Raw genomic sequence first — 23,368 nt, forward strand, 5'->3', positions numbered from 1 at the left:
TCAACTTCATAGTTTTCTCTCTCTATTAGGTCATTATCGCTTTGATTCACCATAACCTTTGTTGTTGTCTACAGTGACTGATTCACCCATGGCCATTGTAGAGATTGTTTTGGGTTCCGTCTTGGCTTCCTTCTTTCAGGTCCTATTCGACAAATTAGCTTCTTTGGGATTGAGCAATGCGCAAAGGGAAGGAGCACCGCCCTTCTCTGGAATCAGCACCGACCTGCTCAATAATTGGAGGAAGACGCTAGATACAATCAATGCAGTGCTGGATGATGCAGAGGACAGGCAACTGAGCAATGATTGTCTAGTGAAGCTGTGGTTGGACGATGTTAGGGACTTGGGCTATGACATGGAAGACTTGCTCGATGTGCTCGCGCTCCAAGCCACTCAGGTTAAGTCGGGGGCAAAATCCAGCACAAGCAGAGGTCGGATAAATTGGAAGTTCTCTTGCTTTGGCCAAGATAAATCCTCCAGATCGAATCTAAACCCGTGCTTGCTCGTGTCTGAAACCGAGGTCCAGGAGATCAATGGCAGGTTGGAAGATATTGCCATCAGGAAGGATCGTTTAAGCTTGAGAGAGAATGTTGTGGTCAAATCTGACTACACCAACCAAAAGCTCCCTAGCACTTCTCTGCCGGAGACTCAGTTTTTTGGCAGGAAGAAGGAAGAAGCACAGATACTCAAACGATTGGTCAGTGAGGTCGAAAATTCTGATGCCACGCTGAGCATAGTCCCCATAGTTGGGATGGGTGGTGTTGGAAAGACGGCATTGGCTCAACTACCGTATAATGATGCTAGAGTGAAAAGCTATTTCGAGACGAGAGCATGGGTTTGTGTGTCGATGTTTTTGATGTTTTTGACATAACAAAGACTATTTTGCGGTCGATCACGGTTGTCTCATGAGGCGAAGATCTTAACGGACTTCAAGTTAAGTTGAAGGACGGTTTATCCAGGAAGAAGTTTCTTGTGGTTTTAGACGATGTATGGAATGAGAACTACGGAAAATGGACTGACTTCTTAAAGCCATTTGAAGCGGGGCCAAGGGAAGCAAGATCATTGTCACGACTCGCAACCTTCCCGTTGTTTCCATAAGAGGAGCTTCACCGTATCATTTGGAGCACTGTCCCTTGGTAATTGTACAAGCTTATTAACCTTTCATGCTCTTGGAGCAACAAATTTTGAAAGCCACCCAGATCTTGAAAGAATAGGCAAGGAATTAGCTAAAAAATGTAAAGGCTTACCTTTGGCAGCGAAGATGTTGGGTGGTGTCCTATGTAACGAAAGGAATCCAGATAAATGGAAAGCTATCTTAAATAACAGAATATGGGATCTTCCAAAGGGAAAAAAAGATGAGGTACTCCCAGTTTTGAAATTGAGCTATGTCCATCTTCCTTCTTATTTGAAGAGATGTTTTGCTTATTGTGCGGTATTTCCCAAGGATTATGAAATTGAGAGGGAAGAGTTGGTACTCTTATGGATAGCAGAGGGCTTTTTAGATGGACAAAAGGCAAATGAGGATATCTTGAGACTGGGACAAGATCACTTCGATGAGTTAGTATCGAGATCATTTCTTCAACAATCAAGGGTCGATGCATCTAAGTTTTCAATGCATGATCTTCTGAATGATCTAGCAAAGTCAATTGCGGGTGGGACATGCTATAGATCAGGGGACTCCCAGCTGGCAGGTAATGAAGACGATGCATCTCTAGAGAAAGCTCGTTATGCATCATTCATGACAACATGGCATGTTACATCAAAATGCCTGGGAGCATATCACGGAATGAAGGTACTAAGAAGTTTAATTCTAGTACGTGTTGGATATAGTGGGGGCTCTTTCTCTATTTCCAGCAAGGTGCTACATGATGTGCTAACAAACTTAAAGTACTTGAGGGTGTTCTCGTTATGTCATTGTTACATCACAGAGGTACCGCATTGTGTCGGTGATTTAAAACATCTTCGATATCTCAATTTCTCGTACACTGATATCAAATGGCTACCCGAGTCAATTAGCACCTTGTGCAAATTACAAGCTTTGATATTGAGAGGTTGTCGAAAGCTTTCTATGTTGCCTCCAAGTATTACAAAATTGATCAGCTTACAGTTTCTTGACATTAGAGATACATATAGTCTAAAAGTGATGCCATTGGGTATCTATAATTTGAAGAATCTTATAATCTTGTCCAAGTTTGTGGTAGGAATAGAGAAAGGGTCACAGCTTAAAAGAGTTAAAGAAGTTGCCACATCTTCAAGGAGAATTACTCATATCGAATTGCAAAAGGTGGAAGAAGTGAGAGACGCGGTTGATGCTAATTTGTCGGGAAAGCAAGGCCTTAGCAACTTAGCCTTGCATTGGGGTGAAGATTTTGGAAATTTGCGGGATGATAAGCGTGAAGCGCAGGTGCTTCACTTTCTCCAACCTCACACTAATCTTGAAAATCTCACTATCTCGTACTATGGTGGTGCAAAACTCCCATCCTGGTTAGATAGTCCATCATATTCTAAGATAGTGTCTTTGTACTTGCGAGATCTGTCCCTAATGTCACGTCGCCCCTACTTGGACAACTACCTTCACTTAAGGAATTATCTCTTAAAGGTCTACATGCAGTAAGAATGATAGGCTCTGAATTTTACGGTGGTAAAAGGCCTTTCTCGACCTTAACAACTTTGAGGTTTGAAGAGATGTTGGCATGGAAGGATTGGGGTCGTTATGCCGGGGACCCAATGGAAGAATTCCCATTCTCCTGTCTTCAGCATCTTGTTGTCCGGAGCTGTCCTTTGTTGGTCGGGACATTGCCTTGTCAACTTGATCTTCTCATAAAACTTGAAATTCATTCATGCCCGCATTTGAATAACTTAACCGGCATGGTTCGTCTTCCATCTCTCCGCGAGTTATACCTTGAGGATTGTAATAAGGAGATCTTAACGTGCTTGGTCAGCCTAACTTCTTTAACCGTTCTCAGAGTTCAAAATCTTGCAGATCTCGTTTGCTTTAATCATGAGTTTATGAGCGGTTGGGTCAAGCTAAAGGAGCTTGAAATAACAAGCTGTGACAAGCTAACACACTTGTGGCAAGATGAAAATGAAACACGAAATCTTATTTGCCTCCAGAAATTAGCCATCCAAAGCTGTGCTCAATTCACGTCTTTTGTGGCAGGAGAAAAAGAGATAGGGCTGCCTTCCAACCTTGAAAGCATGGAATTAAGGAATTGCATGAGTTTAGAAAAGCTTCCGAGCAAGATGCAAGCCCTCAGAAATTTGGTTATTGAGAAGTGTCCAAAACTCAAGGGATTTATCATTGCTCCCGATGACCCCACCAGTATTAACCCGATGCCTCAACTTGCTGCTCTGAAGACACTTAAAATTAGTGATTGCGAGGGAGTGGAGTCGATGGAAGAGATTGCCATAGAATCGTTGAAATATTTAACTATTAACAACTGTATGAAACTAAGAAGCCTACCACAGTGCCTTCGCACGCCCTCCCATCTCACTCGTTTGGAAATATGTGACTGTCCAGCATTGGAGATAGAGGACTTCCCTCCCCTTCCCATCACCTTGTCATATTTCTGGCTCAGTAATTGTCCGAAGGTAAAGTCGCTACCAAATCAGTGGCATCATCTTACATCCCTCATGTCCATATGGATTTCTCGCCAAAATATCAAACGCTTCCCCGAAGGAGGTTTTCCTCCCAATTTGCTGCACCTTATAATTAGAAGGTGCGAGAATCTGGAGCAGCCTGTGAGAGAATGGGGCTTACCCTTTCTCACATCCCTCGAGAGACTATCAATTGACGGAAGGAGCATGGGAGGGGAGGGAGAGAAGGTGAGGTTTCCTTCGGAGGAGAACGAGGAGGAGGATGCGTGGAGTCTTCTCTTCCCTTCCTCTCTAACCACTCTTGATATTTCACATATGAAGAACGTGGAAAGACTGTCGAGCGGTCTTCGCAACCGTCTCTCCTCTCTCCAACAGTTATGGATCCAAGATTGCCCCAAGTTGAGGTACTTGCCAGAGGATGGCCTCCCTCCCTCCCTCCTACGATTGTGGATATATGGATGCGAGATTCTGAAAGACCGATGCTCAAACCTCGGCGGCGACTATTGGCCCCTCATCCAAGACATCCCGAGCATCCTCATTGATGGCGATCGGGTCCAGTGAATTGATTCGGCCATGTACAGTGGGTTTTCTAGGGTTCGCGTGAGTTTTATGGTTTTTGGAGGCATCGATTTCCATTTCTGCTTCCTCGATTCGATGCGTAATACAAATTGATACTTTCCAGTGGAGATGCTTCCCATAAATTTCCAAAAAACCAGCCATTGAAGGTCAAAGACGGACATTCGGGTGGGTTTTCTCGTTGGGTTGGATCTTCCTCTTGCTATATTGATGACCTATCTTCAACTCTGCTTGATGCCCAAACAAATTGTGAATAAAAATGCACTATGCTTTGCATGACAATCATGGAGAATCATAGCGTTCCGCAATCATATTCCTCTGCATTTGCAGCGTTTGTTGTTTGTTCTCTTGACAACATCTTTTTCTTGTGCCCTAGCTCATTCACTCTAGTTGTTTTGCAGGTACCATTGTAATCTGCATTGGCAAAATCTATTGGAAGGATCATTTGCGAACATTGTTGAGGTAGGGCTAATGCCGTCAATGTTTTTGTGTCATTTTTTTGCAATTTATCCAAAAGAAAGAAGAAGAAACAGTGAAATTTATTTGGTCCACTGATATGTTCTAAATTTTCTTCTAGTGAATGATCAGTTATGTGGAAGCTGTGACGTGATTGTGAAGAAAGGGGATACAGTATTTTTTTTTTTTATGGTTTTCTTTAGAATCGAGAACCTTCTTTTTGTTGATGATGATCCTTCGTAGTATTAAGCAGTCGATCTGGGATAATATTCTGAGGCAGTTCGTGGCTCCAAGCTTTCAATACAACTCCTATTCATGACGGCATTGATATTCCATAAATCACCTTCCGTTTGGGTCTTGATCTCTGGTGGTTTAGGAACTATTGCTTACAGCTTGCTAGAAATATTCAGCCATTATACTTTTGCTTGTTTGGTTGAGATTGTAATGATATGCTGCCTGCCTCGGGGTTTGCATTTGCGTTTACTCCACTGCAGAAAATGATTTCGTCATACATTGTGTCATTTTATCTGAAAATACCTTCTTATGTGGCATTCTTCCTGTAGGGAGTTCAGGAAGAAAAGCTTCGATCTCACTTGGGTTACTTTGGCGTAACTGGAAATCGTGCACTTCAACCAATGTATACCTTGTCTGGTACATCTCCTCCCTTTTGCTACTGTTGCATATGTAGTTTTTTTGTTGCAGCAATTTTCGCATGAAATTTAGAAGCTCTAGTAGAGGTTAGTCAATTTGTAATCTGAATTGTAGTTCACTGTGTACTACTCCGAGGCTATTTGGATTTTATTGCAGACATAACATGGTGCTTTGACCATATAAATAGGTGGTCAGAAAAGCAGAGCTGCATTTGCCAAGATAACTTTCGAGAAACCTTACATAGTTTTGCTTGTTGGGCCATCCAATCATCTGGTAAGTTTACTCATTTTTTTCCATCTTATGACTTCCATTACCTTTTCAGTTAGCTTATTATTTTTCTTGCACTAATTGAACTTATCGGAATCTGCTCTTACATTGAAATTTTAGGAGAACCAATCAGTGATTACAGCTACAGAGAGCCTCTGTCATCATATATATAACTTATAATGGAACATAAACCAATCTAATTATTCCAACTTGGAAAATATTCGGAATAGAACAGTTATGCTAGCCTGATCAGTTTTTTCGTATTAGAGTAATCATTATACCAAATAGTTCTGATATCTGTGCCTATAGGCAATATTGGGCTCTGCACATAGTTAATGTGGTTGTGGACCTACTTTTGTTTATAAATTTGGTCTTCAAGTTCTACTTTAATGACCAATGACTGCTAAAGTATTATCTTTACAAATTGTTTGTTTCTTGTCTAAGGATGAGTGACTGTGATTTTGCATTTTTGCCTATCCTCAACCGTAGGATTTGGATGCGGCAGAGGCACTCATTCAAGGTCTGGTCTTGCTCCAAGCAGGAATTCTGATGGTGAGATTGATTTTCTTGTCAAAATACTTCAATTTGACCAATGATGGATCATTTTCACAGATAACAGCCCTCTTTTCGCCATGATTTGCAGGTTAGTCACGATGAGCATCTAATGGCTGGAAGCTCAGATGAGGTCTGGCTGGTTTCTCAAGGCAAGGTGGCGCCTTTCCACGGGAATTTCCAGGACTATAGGAAGGTGCTTCAGTTTTCCTTGAATAAGGTGCATCTAGTTATTGACATCAAGAGAGAGTGGTTTGATGGGTTCACATTACCTTACAAAACAGAAAATGAGGCTCAGCTACATAGAGAAAGCGAAAAAGGACGAAGAGAGGATTGTTGCTGATATACAGGTCAGACTCACAGTCACACTGGCCCTCGTTTGTCATATATACTTGATAAGGGCTCGTGGAAGGATGAGTCCAAGTTTTTCACATTGAGCATGCAGTATCATTTGCAATAGCTTAAGAACTGAGATGGGATTGCAGTCCTGGTATAATTTATGATTCTTTGCACATTTTGTCCTAGCAATAAGTCCATTTGATGTGTCCCTGGAAGTTTGATACTCTATCGCCGCAGAAGTCAGCTTTCCCATGCACAGTAAAATGATTTAATCATTTGCGAAAGAACCATTTTAGCACAGTAAATTATTTTGTAAGACAATCTATTTTTTGATAAAGCTGTATGAATATATTTTCCCTATTTTCATTCTTTGGCACTGTTCGGGAGAATTAATTATGAAAATATTATCACAGTCAACTAAACTCTATATTCAACTCTAAGTACAGAATTGCTTTTACTAGCTATAATGTAGGCCTTGCCTAGCCAAAAAGTACTATAATGAAATTCTGTATAAATGCCTGGATTTGTTAGATAATATCCTTTTAACATGCTCAGGTCAATAATCGAAATAAGAAGCTTTCTTTCTTCCAACTGCTATGGTGCAGATGAACGAACGCTACTGAAAACAGAGGCTTGAATATGCGAATGTGACAGCTAGATTTTGATGAGCCCTGCTGGTCAAAACCCATTCACAAGCTGGTTGCCTGATCAAAGGTTAAAGTTTATCTTTCTTTTATTCAAATACCTACTCCATCTCTTGACAACATTTTTAGCAGACCTACATATTATATTTCCTGTGCAGGAGGGGGAAGGGAGGGAGGGAGGATCGATAGCCGTGGCTACCATCTGGATGTTGCTTTGAGGATTTGTGTCTGCAATGAGATATTCTTATTCCGAGAAAGTCGTCACTTAGCACCACTCATGACCAATTCATTGAAGTAGGCAAGCCCCATCACAATTACCCCATCAAGGTGCCAAAGGTCCAGAACCATTCTGACGCAACGAGATGTATGCATTACCATCGCAAATGGTTTCGATCTCGTGACCTCACATGTTAAAGATATATCTTGAGTTTGAGTTTGAGCAGATGAAGGAAATTTGATCCAAGGAGGAAACTTGCTACTATGGCTTCATGATATACAACATTGAGGAATACTGTTGCATGAATTCTATTATCGGACACTTCTGTTACATGATAAAATTATTGCTTGCTTCATGAGGTTTATGCCATAACAATCATCTTGATCTTGAGGAGCAAAACTGTTTTCTACATCGTCAGACCCTGCTTGAGACATTGTCTCCCGAACTACTTTTAGCAGAGACTTTTGATCTGGAGCGGCTGCAAGTGGAGCTTGATGTTGAGTTTTGTTAAGGAATAATTGAGTTTGTTCTGGTAGTCTGCGACTTTGACCCAAGTGGGATTTGCAGCGAACCATAAACGCCTCTTCATTTGCAAATGGAGGGGCAAATTTTGACCACCATTTAATTTTCTAATTGTCTTTCAAGAATAGAGCATGCCACGGTCTACTGAACAAGATCTAACATGTGAAGATGAAGAGGTTCTTGAATATTTCGAGAGAAGTAATTGTATCCATTTGAAACCTATGGAGGGAAAATATGAGATCCTGGACCAAATTAGATTAAACCAGTCTTGGAACCAAATAGGACTCGTTTTCTGAAAATTTTTATCAAAGAAGAAGAAACATGAATGATCAAAATGTTTCTGATTTAAAAAGTTATACCGTGCTTGCATAGACTCATAGTAACTATATGGTTGAGGCTTAAATAAATTCGTAAAAAGTTCTGGTTCTAAGAGGATGATCTGTAATATAAGTAAAATCCGGAGGGATGTGACCCTGCATTATTTTTATGACTGAGTTTTGAAAAGTTCTTCTAGGATTTTGTTTGTTTGCAGAAAAATATTTTAATCGAAAATTGTTATTTTCGTTTTTCACTATTTAGAGTGGTAAAAAAAGCTTGTCAGAGGAAATTACTTTGGTCAATCAGAAAATCAAATAAAAAAACTTTTTAATTTGAAAAGTCGAAGTACGAAAATAGTATGGACACAGGAGTCTGAGATGAACTATTTTAAGCCAAAAAAAAAAACAGTCCCTCTAATTTGCTGTTACAGGAAGTTGCCACCAGATATAGTGGTGATTCCTTGATTTACATGAGTGAGATCACCACTCAAATGATTTTCTTTTTCGTTATTATGTATAAAATCTTTTGATTGATTAGTTTGACGCCATGTTGAACTCACTAAACTAAGACAAACTTGACCATACTTAAACACACTTCAACTTGTTTAAGACTTATATAAGATAAGCATGTCAAACGAAAGAGAAAATGAAGGTCAGTTCGGTTCGTTTGAGTGAAGTAAGAACTAACTCCAAATTAGGTTTCGTTATTTTTCCCTTCAAGAAGTAGAGGTTAAGGAAGGGACAAAGGACTCGTCAAGCTGTATGTCTACAAGACTCGGTGTATGTTTTCTTTGCAAAAGGTAGCAAAGAATTTGCTCTGAACTTTGCCCGTGTAAATCAATTTTTACATGACTTTCCAGATGGTTTTACCATTTACGATTAAGTAAGTTGTTCATCCTGAATTTGTCACACCATAGATGACAAATCGGTGAAGCTCCACTACTGCCTAATGTCAGTTCATTTATTTCTTACAATGGACTTATTCGATTTAGTTGAATGTTTCGCTATTTAGTTGCTTTGCCCCTTTTCTTGATTAGTAATGGATCAGTTGTTGCTCCATGTAGTTTTTTCTTTTGGCCTTACTTACACAGCCGGTTGCCTTATCTTGGTGTAAGATAATTGTGGTTCAGAGGTTCAATCAGATCGAGCTCCAGCAAATTCTGATTGGATGCTGTTGATTCTCGAGGCAACACGGTTTCTTCTCGTTAAATTTTTGTTGGTAATATCACTTTGTTCGTTGATTGCCTGCTGTTTTTTTGTCGATGAATTGAGTCGAAGAAGAACTAGTTCGAGAGATGAGTCCTCATTTTAGCCATTAGGCGTCCTACTTCGGAGAAATTTGGATAGGATCATCCAGTTCAGTTGATGAGTGGATATAAAGCTGCTTGATGCCAGCTTGACATCGTCTGCCTAACTAGCCAAGCCCCTTTCGTTGTGCTTTTTGAGTTGTCGAACCGATTTCAAGAGGTTCGCTGGATTTGTGATTTCGATACCCGTTTCTTTTTTGGCTGGGATATTGCTCAACTAAATCTGTTTCAGGAGCGAAAACTAGCATTTGCAGAGTGACTTGGGAATTGGTTTTAGCCTCTCTGTCGACTTCATCGATTTGAAGTTCCCTTCTTTTCGAACTTGCCTATTCTATCTAGCTTGATTCTGGTGGGATTTTGTTTTCTTTACCACCAATGCTGTTTATGGTTCGTCATGCGCTTTATCATTTCTAAACATAGGGAGCACGATGGAGATAAATTAAATGATGCAACACGATATCTTTGAAGTTTTTCCCTGGTTTCCTTAGCTATATGACTTTGTGTTTCGTCTATTTACAGACTAAGAAGGTTCTTAGAATTGGTGGTTGGCAGCTCTTACTGAGAATCCAAATCATATGCTAATTAAGGGCATTTACATCATCTTATTTGCTTGCTCTAGGTGTGGATGGTGAGGACATTATAAAATTCCACTGTGTTTTCTTCCGGAAGATTATTAGCATGATGTGCATATACTTGAGACAAAGGTATAAGCTGGTGATTCTTCTATTGAGTGGCATTTGATCTTTCTTGCATAATGAGGAGAGAAAAATCTTACCACAGATTGCTGTTGCACTGACGGGCGAGCAATTTGTTTTATGAGATTGATTATATGGAGATGGCTAGAATCGTAGTTATATGTATTGGTAGTAGTTGCTATAATTAGCCCGACAGGTATTCGTTAAAATTTTCCAAAGAAATTTGAATTGAATATCTTACTGGATAATCATCTTTTGTGAATAATAAATATGTCTCTACTTTTTTACAAGGTGCAGATGTGAGATTTAAACTTGATTGGAGGTCATGGAAGGATAAGTTTTTGACATCGAGTATAAATAAATAAAGTAAAACAAATAAAGATGAAATGCAAGCAATGCTAAAAAATAAAGGAACAGATCAAAGGTAAGAAGCTTAATCTACGGTCTGAGCTCACATTAGGCCACAAATAGAACCAATGCTTTTGATAACTTAAAAGTCTGGTTATTCTTTCCACTTAAGTGAAAAACACGAGTACATCCGGAAAGCAATGTTTCAATCAAGCAGCAGTGCAAATTACACCAGACATTAGAGAGAGAGACCACATCTCAAATTGAAAATAGAATACAAGAATAACCTCAAATATGAGTATAGAAAATAGAATGTGAAGGTGCTGAATCTTCCACTTAATTATCTAGGTTAGAATATCTAGGTCACATACAGCTTTTCCATCTTTATTTCTGTCTCCTTCCTCTGGCCTCTGCAAAGCTGCTCGAAGAGCTTGCACCTCACATTTTCCGCAGGAAAATCAGACATCCTTCCACTTTCTAGGTTTTGTTTTAAGCAATGCTAGCTAAAAATAAGGATGGCCTGTGAATTACGATTATTTGCCGCTACCAAGCTGAGTGAATGAGCTGAGGAAGGAATGCTTTCACAAGTGGTAGAAAGATACAATGTTCAATACTCACCTAGATGGACAACCAGTCAATCTCAATTCCCGGCAGTGTGAAAATGGAAAAAGGATCTCCTACACTCTTTGCCATCTTTGAGGTTTAATTCACAAAGGGAGATCGGATGTCAGAAAATTTTCCTGGTCTTTTTTAAAAATGGCACGATTGAAATGGACGGCTACGAAGGAAAAAGGCATTTTAGCCCAAAATCCTGACTCAAAAGATTTGAATTAGGATATCCTAATGTCACGCAATAAAGAGTGCAGTTGGCGACTCCGGTCTACACTTTCCCTTCCTGGTCCTATCGAACCAGAAACTTCATACCTCTTACGTTGGTTAAGGTCGAGCTACTTCCTTCTCTCTAACTCGACTCTAGTAAAGTATTATATTCGTTCTATTACTTTTTAACTTTATCTACTCGCTATTTAGCTCGTAAATAATCGTAATTCACAGACCACCCTCATTTTTTTCGAGCACGACTCAAAACAAAACCTAGAAAGAGAAAGGATGTCCGATCTTCCCACGGAAAATGTAAGGTGCAAGCTCTTCGAGCAGCTTTGCAGAGGCTGGAGGAAGGAGACAGCAATGAAGATGCAAAAGCTGTCCGTGACCCAGATGTTCTAACCCAGATATTTAAGTGGAAAGTTCAACACCTTCACATTCCATTTCTATACTCATATTTGAGGTTATTATTGTATTCTAATTTCAGTTCTATTATTGTCTTCGTGATCCAGTCCACCATTTGACACGTGCACTTAATCTACCCTACACCCCTACATTTAGTCACACATTGGATCCACGCATCCTCTCTCTATTTTGTTGATCTTCCATCTTAATCTCCTCCATGCCAATTTGCTCCCCCACATCAGTTTATGCTTGAATTTGCTTCACTTACATGACTATTCTGAGCGCAACATGTCCACCGCTGCATTTCCAAGTATTGAGTCTTTTGAAAGCCAACTCTTGCTCGGAGTGAAATGACGAAGAGACTTGCCACCCTGCCAATAATTTGGTTGAGCAAAACTTAAAACTAATCTAATTACTGTCCAATTGCTCTATGTCTCTTCACGTAACAATCATGAAGTAATTGGATCATTGTTCTGTTCATATTCGACAACGATTGAGTTCCACGAGACTCCATCTTTTATTACCACACACTCAAATAGGCATCTCCTGAGTTACTGAACTTGGCATGCATGTTTGTTTGTTAGAGAACATTATCTGCAAACAAATCTAACTTTATGCCCATGCTTAATGATGTATAGATGAATTATGGTTCCAGTCAAATACCTCATCAAACTAAGCAAAAATAACGAGTAGATTATAGACAGTTACGAAATCAATCTTTACTTCCCACGGAACTCATAGCAGACAATTTCAGCCACATCTCCCATTCTAACACCCAGAAACCATTGCATTCCATGAGCCTTTGTCTCAGATTGACATGTTAATCATGTTAAACTTAACACGATCTACTTATCTCAGATTGACATGCTAATTGAATCTGCAGAGCACTTGCGAAAAAGAGAGAAAACAACATGTGGGAGAGGACGGCAATGATATCTATCTGTAACATTTGCCTCTTCTTTTGACCAGGTCAAAAGACTTAGGCTGAAGGAGGATTAAAAAAAAAAAAAAGAGTTAAAAAGTGAAGATAAAAGGAAGAAAGCAGCGGCTGCTCACGGGAGGACAGAAGAAAAAAAACAGAGGAAAAGAAAAGGAAAAAGGAGAGGAGAAAGGGAAAAAGTGAAAGGGAGGGTTTGTGTGCGGGGGTCCTCGCCGAGCCGTTCCGACTACGTAACGCAACGACTAGTAAGTACTCGCAACATCGTTAGTCCTATCAGAGTAATTTTTCGATTAGGGCTTGGAAATAAGAGTTATGTAGATTTGAGCTGCGTAGTCCAAGTTTTTAGATTGTCAAACCTTAAATATCCATGAAAATGAAAGATTATGGTGTTGTGGGGCCGTGTGTTTTGACGGATATCGATTTGGAGTTACGGTTTGTCCGGAATCAAATTTTCAAGTTGAGAGCATAATCTGGAATTTCGTGAACAGTACTTTCCAGGGCTTTTATTGTCGTTTTTGGGCTGTTGTTTGGGTTGGCTGTGTTGGGACATCCATAGTATGCTAGATGAGCTTCGTTTTGACTATAAGAGCGTGCAAAACGGAGTCCAGTGGAGGAATTTATGGCGCGTGGAAATTTGGCGCGCGAGTTGTTCGTTGTGGTTGGCATTAGATTTTTTTTCCATTGAGCAAGCCATCGTAGGCACGTGGGTGTCAGATTATTGGCTAGTTAGCCTTAGCTTATTCGAGTCACGCGTTAGGGGGAAGTATTACTCGGTTTTGATTCTTTTTCCGACTGTTTGATACGATTTTGGAACCGTCGGCTCGAGTAACACATATGGGTTAGTTGTGGATTACCAGGTGAGGACATTATATCTTCTATGAATTTACAAATTCATGTTTTGATAATGAGATATAATTTTTAATATAGCGGAGCATGTTTTCTGCATAAATTGGATCAATCATTTACTACATTTTGTCGATTGTGAAATGAATTGAAAAGTCTTATGACGTTATTGAAATGAAGCTTTGTGAATGCTTATATTAAAGGTTTTGTGAAGAGGATTAGCCGAGGGCTATTCTTGTTGCGAAATGTTTTATGAAATGGATTTATTGGTGTTGATTATGGATTTCTGGATTTAGTTATAAGTTGCTGCTGCTCGTATTCCTATGTTGAGAACCCGTTGAGGGGGGAGTATGCATACCGTCAGGATATCCTTCTGGGCCGAACCGCCGGCTTATAATAAGTGGTAGACCTTGCCAAGAGGGGTAAACTTGGTCGCCTTTGTCACGGCGTTAAACTTGACCATAGTTTGATGACGAGCATGAGATTGGTTGATGGATGAACCATCAACGTGTTATGTGATGAGATTAGTCAATGGATAGACCATTGATGATTGGCTATTGTGTTAAGTGAGTTTTGATTGAGTAATCTGATACGAATGATTTTTATTGACAAATTATTATACCTTTGAGATATTTTTGGCTATATTGTACATTGAGTTTAAGTTATGGGCTGTGATATTTTTGATTCTATTGCATAGTGATTATTCGATCCGCTTAGAAGAAATATGTTACTCACTGAGCCGTGGTAGCTCACCCCTTATCTTATATACCTTTCAGGTTCTTCTGCTGATCGCAAGTAAGGCGTGAGCGGGCGTTAGTCGAAGGATTTCCTTTTTATTGTGGGATTTTGGGTATGTTGTACATAGTGACATTGAGCTATTGGAATAGCTTTTTGTTGGATTTGTATACAACCTTTTGATGGTTTTAGAAAGCTCTGATGTTATTCAGGTTTTGTGTAAGTTGAGGCTGCGTCCTTTTAAACGGCCGTATTATGATCCCGTTTTGGTTGTGTTCGGGGTGTGACACTATCTCTGTAAAGATAGGACACTCTCCTGCTCACTCGCGTTGATCGAGCTTTACCGAATAACAGAAAACCGTACCTAGCGGCGGCCAAGCTTCGAGGTGGCTGTCAATGGAAGCTCGATGGCGGCTGTTGATGTTCGGAGACGGCAAAGGCCGTCTTGTGTGTATGAATGATGAAGCTTCAATCGGCTTGCTTCCGTCGAGGTAGAGATCACAGATCAGAGTGAGAGAATTGGTGAAGAGCTTCGTGAAACAGAGAGAGAGGATGAGTGAGCAAAGAGAGTTTCTCATGGAGAGAGAGTTTGTTTCGCTTTTTCTTTTCTCCCGGAAGAGCCGAACGAATAACCTTCCGGCCCATCCCGTTACGAGTGCAAAACAGACTCTGTTGCGAGTGCAAACCGGATTCTTTTGCGAGCGTGTGTTGACTCAGTCAATCCTTTCGAAGCCACGTTACCTCGTTCTCTCTCGGTTTCTCCTCTCTCGCATTTTTGTATTTTTTTTTATATAAGTACTAGACCTGTCAAAATAGATCATAAATTCATTTCTTAACCCATATATCAATAAATGGATCGTAAATGAATTAGTTATTCATTAAAATAAAATAAAATAAAACAAAACATCCAACTTTCTCACATTTTGTATGATATGAAAAGCTTGCCTAGAAATAAAGACATGAGGAAGATATATAGATTGTCTGTTGAAAATAATGACATGAGGAAGAAATAAATACAAAAAGTTATTGTTGTGCTATTTTTTTGTGCTTTTGTTTTTTATTGTATTTTTTGTTATTTTTATTTTTATTTAGGGATAATATCACGAAAAATCCAAAACTGATACACCTATGATAAATTTACCCCAAACTAAAATCCTGAATTGGTACACCTGTGATAAATTTACCTTCCGTTAGTTTCCGTCAAATTTTATTGTTAAATTGCTAAGTTAAATGACACGTGGCAGTTAACGAATATACTAGTTTAGGGTTGTACTTTCCGTTTTTCACAGGTGTACTAGTTTGTGATTATATTTTATATTAATTCAATTTAACGGAGGGTAAATTTGCACAATTGTACCAGTTTGGGTTTTTTGTGGTGAAAAATTTATTTTGGGGTGAATTTATCACAGGTGTACCAATTTGAGATTTTTTGTGGTCAAAAAATTAATTTTGGATAAATTTATCATAAATATACCAGTTTGGGATTTTTCGTCGTATTAACCATTTTATTTATTTAACAACAAAAATAAGGTGTCAACAATATCATAGTTACCAAGAGCGTTACTGAACCTGGTTTTATTTGTTCTATGTTTCGTGTTTTCCTTAGGCGATTTGTGGGGGACGCCGGGGACATAACATTGGCTTGGAGTCGATTTCAAGTGGTGGTTGTGTGGATCTCTCGGTGGTGTTCCTATTTCTCCATCCATGCTCTGTGCAACTCGGCAAAGCCGTGGTCGTGCGTCTGATGGCCGGGAATTCGCAGAAACGTGGGTCCTGGAAAGGGACCGAGGAAGGAGAAAAGAAAAAATAAATAAAAAATATATATTATATATTAAAAAAAACAATAATGATGATGATGATGATGATGATAAGATAAAAAAATATTATTTGCTTTTATGTTAGTATTACTTTAGTTCGTTGGATGTTTTCATCTTTAATATCATTAGTGAAACCATGGGCAATTCTCCTTAGCCGAAATTAGACTCTGACTTGATTTTGAAAATTAGCTCACTGGTTCATGTCCCGGAATTTAATAATAAGGCATCTCGTATCGGATTTACTTTCCACACTTTATTTTTACTCTTCTTTATTATCATTTTGATGTGTTATGTTGTTTTCATTATATTGATTTCGTGACTTGATTTCTTTAGCTTTATCCAACGAGTAGATTACACTTTCAAGTCAATCTCAATCAAACAAGCATATATGGACACATAATGGAGAATACTTAGGATCCATAATTTGATAAATACCGCATGAACAACCTGGTAGGTAATTAGTGTAATCAAATCCTTTAACTTAGGATCTCTAGCTTGTGGGAAGTAGAATGTTCTCCCATCGGCTCCTAGCCGATTCCAATAAGCTAGTGACGACTCCGATTCAGTTTATTTCTCAACATCTTGTGCGGTTAGGGTTTGGGAGAGCCCTCGCCGAAGAAGAGTGAGCACCTCAATTATAGGGATTGCATGTTCCTGTTCGACAAGCCCTTAAACTCGCTTGTCCTGCTTGGGAGGGTTGCAGCAGACTCTGATTGCCTTTGCATTTACTATAGACATTTATATTTTACCAAATATTACGAAGGCAATAAAAATTCAACATTGTTGAAATACACATGTGAGTTGTGTTAAAGAAGTCCCACATAGGAGAATTGATGTGGTGTTGAGCAGTTAATATATCCTAGTTAGCCAATAACTCATTGGCTTAAGCTTTTGAGTGAAGGTGGATCCAACTGGATTTGTTGACGAGCTCGGACTTGAGCTCCTTCTTGGTGATCTCCCCGAGTGAAGATATCGGGCTTCTGCTGCATGCTCCTAACAAATGGTATGAGAGCCGACAGTTGATTGGTGGGCCTCCAATCTGTTCAAGTGTTTGGCAAATATCTCAACAAAGAAATTTCATGATCGACGTTTGTTTCGGGTGGAAATTATCATCACGGTTGGTCTAGCGAGAAGTGACCATGGACAGTTAGTCTAGTGACGCGAGATAGTTGTGCATAGTTACAGATGCATTACAATGATGTGGAGATTCAACTTGAGATATGTTGGTGTAGAAAGATACTTGAATTAAGGGAGAGCATACCTAACACTAAGCTCACACTTGAGGGGGAGATTGTTGAAATATACGTGTGAATTATGTTAGAAAAGTCCCACATCGGAGAACTCATCGGAAAATCAGTGTGGTATTGAGAAGTTAATATATCTTAGTTGGCCCATAACTCATTGGCTTAAACTTTTGAATGAAGGTGGGTCCACTTGATATGTTGATGGACTCGAACTTGAGCCCCCTCTTGGTGATCTCCTTGGATGAAGGTATCAGACTTCTACTGCGCACTCCTAACAAACATCTTATCAAATTGATTGAATCTGTCTCAATATTGGGTTGATGTTGAAATCACTTGAGCCGGTTGGATTGTTCTGTCCTCTAGGAACCAGATTGTCTTCTCTGGCTCTGCTGCTGCTCTCTGCAATATTGGCATTCATGGTCGTATAAGTTGCTATAGTCATCCACTTAGCGGTGATCCTTCGACGCGATTTTGGCTCCTAATGCTCGAGGAGCTGTCGGGAGGCATATGTTGGCAAGAGATCGCAGTTTCAGAATTCTGCTGCCACGATAACCATGTAATGATGGAGCTTGACATAATTTCGAGCCCTCGGATATAGATTTCTAGCTTCAAATTCATTATACAATTCAAATTCAAGTCGCAAATCATTTGGGTAATATGCTTTCGATTGTGCATAATTGTGACTTCTCCTGAATAACAATAATTAGCACATACAAGGCATGACGCTATTTCACTTCGAGTAATAATAGTGGAAAGGTTTGGCTTTTACGTGAATTGCACACTCACTCGGAACAAGTAGGCCAACTCGTTTTCTAATGGAGGGAAGGTTTGGCTAAGGCAAGTCGACTTGTCAACTTTTTTTCTAGTTTGACCAGAAAAAAAAACACTTGTTTTCTAGAAGTGACAGCTTGCAGCCTCAACTTGAATGATTCACGGCCAGTTTCTCTTCCTTCTTTATTAACCAAGTTGACTGAGACCTGGAAGCCAAACTTTGATTTTTCTTCTTGACCGCCAATGGTAGGATGTTGATTATTCCACAACGCCATCTTTGATCTGCCCATCGCCAACGAACCTATTCTAGTCGTAGCTCCATCAAAATTGTCTTGTTGTCGTTGCAAGCAGTGGCCACGAATTGCCGTAGCTGAGTTCACACGCAGACACCGTGAACCTCCGAACCTAGCGCTCGTCCCCCCTCTCAGCAGTGTTCTCTTCCTCACCGTGAAAAATGAAGCACCAAACCAATTTGCGTCCTGCAAAGTCATGGTCCTGGATTTTATTGAACTTTCCTTCCCATTAGCTCCTTTTCATTTTTGCTTCACTTTCTAGACCATAAAGTACATGATGTCTAGTAAAGTTTGGTCTTCCTGAGTTTATGGTTTATTTACATGAATAGATATTTGATGGTGGAAAGACTTGTGGACAGAAAGCATCCTCAAAAGTCTTGGTCTTCCTAGACTTCATAGTTCTCTCTCTCTCTCCATTAGTTCATTATCGTTTTGCTTCACCATAACCTTCCTTGTTGTCTAGAGTGATTGATTCACCCATGGCCATTGGAGAAATCGTTTTTGGTTCCGTCTTGACTTCCTTCTTTCAAGTCCTGTTCGACAAATTGGCTTCTCTAGGAGTGAACTATGCACAAAGGGACAGAGCACCGCCCTTCTCTGGAATCAACACGGACCGTCTCAATGAGTGGAAGAAGATGCTGGACACAATCGATGCGGTACTGGATGATGCAGAGGACAGGCAACTGAGCGGTAACCGTCTAGTGAAGCTATGGCTGGACGATGTTAGGGACTTGGCCTATGACATGGAAGACTTGCTCGATGAGTTCGCGATCAGAGCTGCTCAGGCCAAGTTGAAGGCAGAATTTAGCACAAGCAGAGGTTAGGTGAAGTTTCATTTATTTAGCCAACATAAATCTTCCTGATCAAATTCTAACCCACGCTTGCTCGTGTCTGAAACAGAGGTACAGAAGATCGATGATAGGTTGGAGGATATTGTCGCCAGGAAGGCTTATCTAAGCTTGACATCAAACCCAATGGGCAGAACTGACTACAACAACAAAAGGCTCAACAGCACTTGTCTACCGGAGACTCAATTTTTCGGCAGGGAGAAGGAAGAAGCGGAGATACTCAAATTATTGATGGGTGAAGCCGAAAATTCTGATGCCACACTGAGCATAGTCCCCATAGTTGGGATGGGTGGTGTTGGAAAGACGGCCTTGGCTCAGCGAATATATAATGATGCCAATGTGAGCAATTGCTTTGAGAGTAGAGCATGGATTTGTGTTTCGGATGTTTTTGATGTTCTCGACATAACAAAGACTGTTTTGCAGTCGATCACCGAGTTGTCTTGTGAGGAGAAAGATCTTAATTGGCTTCAAGTTAAGTTGAAGTACTATCTATCGGGAAAGAAGTTTCTTGTGGTTTTAGACGATGTTTGGAATGAAAAGTATGGAGAATGGATTACCCTCTTAAAGCCATTTGAAGCGGGGGCTAGGGGAAGCAAGCTCATCGTCACAACTCGCAACCATTTGGTTGTTTCCATAATAGGAGCTTCGCCGTATCCTTTGAAGGAGTTGTCCGTTGATAATTGCTTAAGCTTATTAGCCTTTCATGCTCTTGGAGCAAAAAATTTTGATAGGCACCCAGATCTTGAAAAAATTGGCAAGAAAATATCTGAAAAATGTAAAGGTTCACCATTGGCAGTGAAGGCATTAGGTGGTCTCCTACGTAATAAAAAGAATCCCAATGAATGGGAAGATATCTTACATAATGGAATGTGGGATCTTCTAACGAGACAAAATGATGAAGTTTTTCCGGCTTTGAAATTGAGCTATATCCATCTTCCTTCTTATTTGAAGAGATGTTTTGTTTATTGTGCAGTGTTTCCCAAGGATTACGAAATTGAGAGGGATGAGCTAGTACTCTTATGGATAGCGGAGGGCTTTTTAGACGGACAAAAAGCAAAGAAAAATAACTTGAGATTAGGACGAAATTACTTTGATGAGTTAGTATCCAGATCATTTCTTCAACAATCAAGTGTCAACGCATCTAAGTTTTTTATGCATGATCTTTTGAATGATCTAGCAAAGTCAATTGCAGGCGGGACATGCTTTAGCTCAGGGGAGTCTCGGTTGGCCAATAATGAAGATGATGCATCTCTTAAGAAAGCTCGTTATGCATCATTCATCTCACAACAATTTGCTACATCAAAAAGCTTGAAAGCATATGAGGGCATGAAGGTACTAAGAAATTTTATGCTATTGCATGATAGATTTAGTTGGGACGACAAATTCCACATTTCCAACAAAGTGCTACATGACTTGCTAACAAAATTGAAGTACTTAAGGGTGTTCTCGTTATGTCATTGTTCCATGACAGAGGTACCGAATTGTGTCGGTGATTTAAAACATCTTCGATATCTCAATTTCTCATACACTAATATCAAACAGCTACCCAAGTCAATTGTTGCCTTGCACAAATTACAGGCTTTGATATTGAGAGGTTGTCAAAAGCTTTCTATGTTGCCTCAAGAGATCACAGAAATGGTCAGCTTAGAGTTTCTTGACATTAGAGATACATGGAGTTTAAAAGATATGCCATTGAGTATCGGTAAATTGAAAAATCTCATGATCTTGTCCAAGTTTGTGGTAGGACTGGAGAAACGGTCACGGTTAAAGGAGTTAAAGAACTTGCCACATCTTCAAGGAGAATTATTTATATCAGAATTGCAAAAGGTAGAAGAAGTTAGAGATGCTGTTGATGCTAATTTGTTTGGAAAGCAAGGCCTTAGTAACTTATTTTTGCATTGGAGTGAAGATTTTGGAAATCTGCGGAATGATAAGCATGAAGCACAGGTGCTTCACTCTCTGCAACCTCACACTAATCTTGAAAATCTCACTATCTCGTGTTATGGTGGTGCAATATTCCCGTCATGGTTTGATGGTCCATCCTATTCTAAGATAGTGTCTTTGAGCTTGTGGGGATGTCCTAATGTTATATTGCTACCCCCACTTGGACAACTACCATCACTTAAGGAATTATCTCTTAAAGGTCTGCATGCGGTAAGAACGATAGGCTCTGAATTTTACGGAGGTAAAAGGCCATTTTCATCCTTAACAACTTTGAAATTTGAAGAGATGTTGGCATGGAAAGATTGGTCTCGTTGTGTCGGCGGCCCAGAAGAAGATTTCCCATTCTCCTGTCTTCTACATCTTATTGTCCGGAGTTGTCCTTCGTTGGTCAAGACATTGCCTTGTCAACTTGATCGTCTCATAAAGCTTGAAATTCATTCATGCCCGCGTTTGAATAACTCAACCAGTGTGGTTTGTCTTCCATCTCTCCGCGAGTTATACCTTGAGGATTGTCACGAGGAGATCTTAAAGTTCTTGGTCAACCTAACTTCTTTAATCATTCTCAGAGTTCAAAATCTTGCAGAGCTTGTTTGCTTTAATCATGAGTTTATGAGCTGCTTGGTCAACCTAAATGAGCTTCATATAGGAAGGTGTGACAAGCTAACATACTTGTGGCGAGATGGAAATGAAACACGAAATCTTACTTGCCTCCGGGAATTAGCGATCCAAAGTTGTCCTCAATTCACGTCTTTTGTGGCCGAAGAAGGAGAGATAGAGCTGCCTTCCAATCTTGAAACAATGGAACTGAGGGAATGCACGAGTTTAGAAAAGCTTCCCAGCAAGATGCACATCCTCAAAGATTTGTTAATTGAGAAGTGTCCAAAACTCATGGGATTAACCATCGCTTCACATGACTCCACCGGAAATAACCTGATGCATCAACTTGCTGCTCTGAGGACACTTATAATTAGGAAGTGCGAGGGAGTGAAGTCACTGGAAGAGATCACCGTAGAATCGTTGACGTTTTTGACTATTGATAATTGTACAAATCTGGAAAGCCTACCACGATACCTTCACACGCTCTCCCATCTCACTCGTTTGAATATATCATGCTGTCCAGCATTGGAAATAGATGACTTCCCTCCCCTTCCCATCACCTTGTCGTGGCTTATGATTGATAATTGTCCGAATATAAAGTCTCTACCAAATCAGTGGCTTCATCTAACATCCCTCGAGGAGGTACACATTGAGAATTGCCAAAATATCAAATGCTTCCCCACAGGTGGTTTGCCTCCCAATTTGAAGCAGCTTAAGATATCAAGGTGCGTAAATCTAAAGCAGCCAATAAGAGAATGGGGCTTACATCTGCTCACAACCCTCCAATTTCTACTAATTGACTTTTGCATGGGAGGGGAGGGAGAGAAGGCGTGGTTTCCTTCTGAGGAGGATGAGGATGCGTGGAGTCTTCTCTTTCCTTCCTCTCTAATCACTCTTGCGGTGAAAAATATGAGGAACGTGGAAAGACTAGCAAGCGGTCTTCACAACCATCTTTCCTCTCTCCGAATGTTATCCATTGAAGATTGCCCGAAGCTGAGGTACTTGCCAGAGGATGGCCTCCCTCCCTCCCTCCAACAATTGTACATATATGGATGCGAGATTCTGGAAGATCGATGCTCAGAAATCACTGGCGACTATTGGCCCCTCATCCAAGAAATCCCTCTCATTCGCCTTGCTTGGGTTCGGGTAAGTTTTCGGTTTTGAAGGCATCAATTTCGATTCTGCTCCCTCAATTCGATGCTTAATACAAACTGAGTTTCCCCATGGAGATTTTTCCCATGAATTTCCAAAAACCAACCACTGATGGTCACAGATTGACCTTTGGGTAGGTGTCCACGTTGGGTTGGATGGGCTATGTTTCGATGCACAATACAGTGAAGGACGAATTACTCACAATGCTGCCTTTATATTGATGACTATGTTGAACTCTGCTTGATGCCAAAACAAATTGCGAATGAAAATGCACTATGCTTTGCATGAGAATCACGGAGAATCATAGTGTTCTACAATCATATTTTTCTGCATTTTCAGCGTTTTTTTGCATGTTCTCTTCCTAACAACTTTTTCTTGTGCCCTAGCTCATTCACTCCAGTTGTTTTGCAGATACCATTGTAATATGCATTGGCAAAATCTCTTGGAAGGATCACTTGTGAACACTGTTGAG

General features: G+C 40.1%; 1 protein-coding gene and 2 pseudogenes across 1 annotated transcript in view; all 3 read left to right on the forward strand.

Annotated features, from left to right (window-relative positions):
* The window catches only part of LOC130140207 (ABC transporter F family member 3-like), a 52,426-nt pseudogene extending 45,622 nt beyond the window's left edge, over positions 1–6,804 (forward strand).
* Positions 1–23,368, forward strand: part of LOC130134646 (putative disease resistance protein At3g14460) — a 75,979-nt gene extending 52,611 nt beyond the window's left edge. The window contains exons 5-7 of the mRNA XM_056318995.1: positions 18,821–19,174; positions 19,256–22,890; positions 23,308–23,368. Coding sequence (XP_056174970.1) covers positions 18,835–19,174; positions 19,256–22,890; positions 23,308–23,319 — 3,987 coding nt within the window. The 5' untranslated portion in view covers positions 18,821–18,834 and the 3' untranslated portion in view covers positions 23,320–23,368. The remainder of the gene's footprint in view (positions 1–18,820; positions 19,175–19,255; positions 22,891–23,307) is intronic.
* On the forward strand, positions 1,138–5,966 carry LOC115669717 (putative disease resistance RPP13-like protein 1; annotated as a pseudogene).

The sequence above is a fragment of the Syzygium oleosum genome, unplaced genomic scaffold, assembly GCF_021117445.2.
Source record: "Syzygium oleosum isolate NSW1041296 unplaced genomic scaffold, Sole_v2.1 Sole_v2.17, whole genome shotgun sequence".
In the NCBI taxonomy this organism is placed as follows: Eukaryota; Viridiplantae; Streptophyta; class Magnoliopsida; order Myrtales; family Myrtaceae; genus Syzygium; species Syzygium oleosum.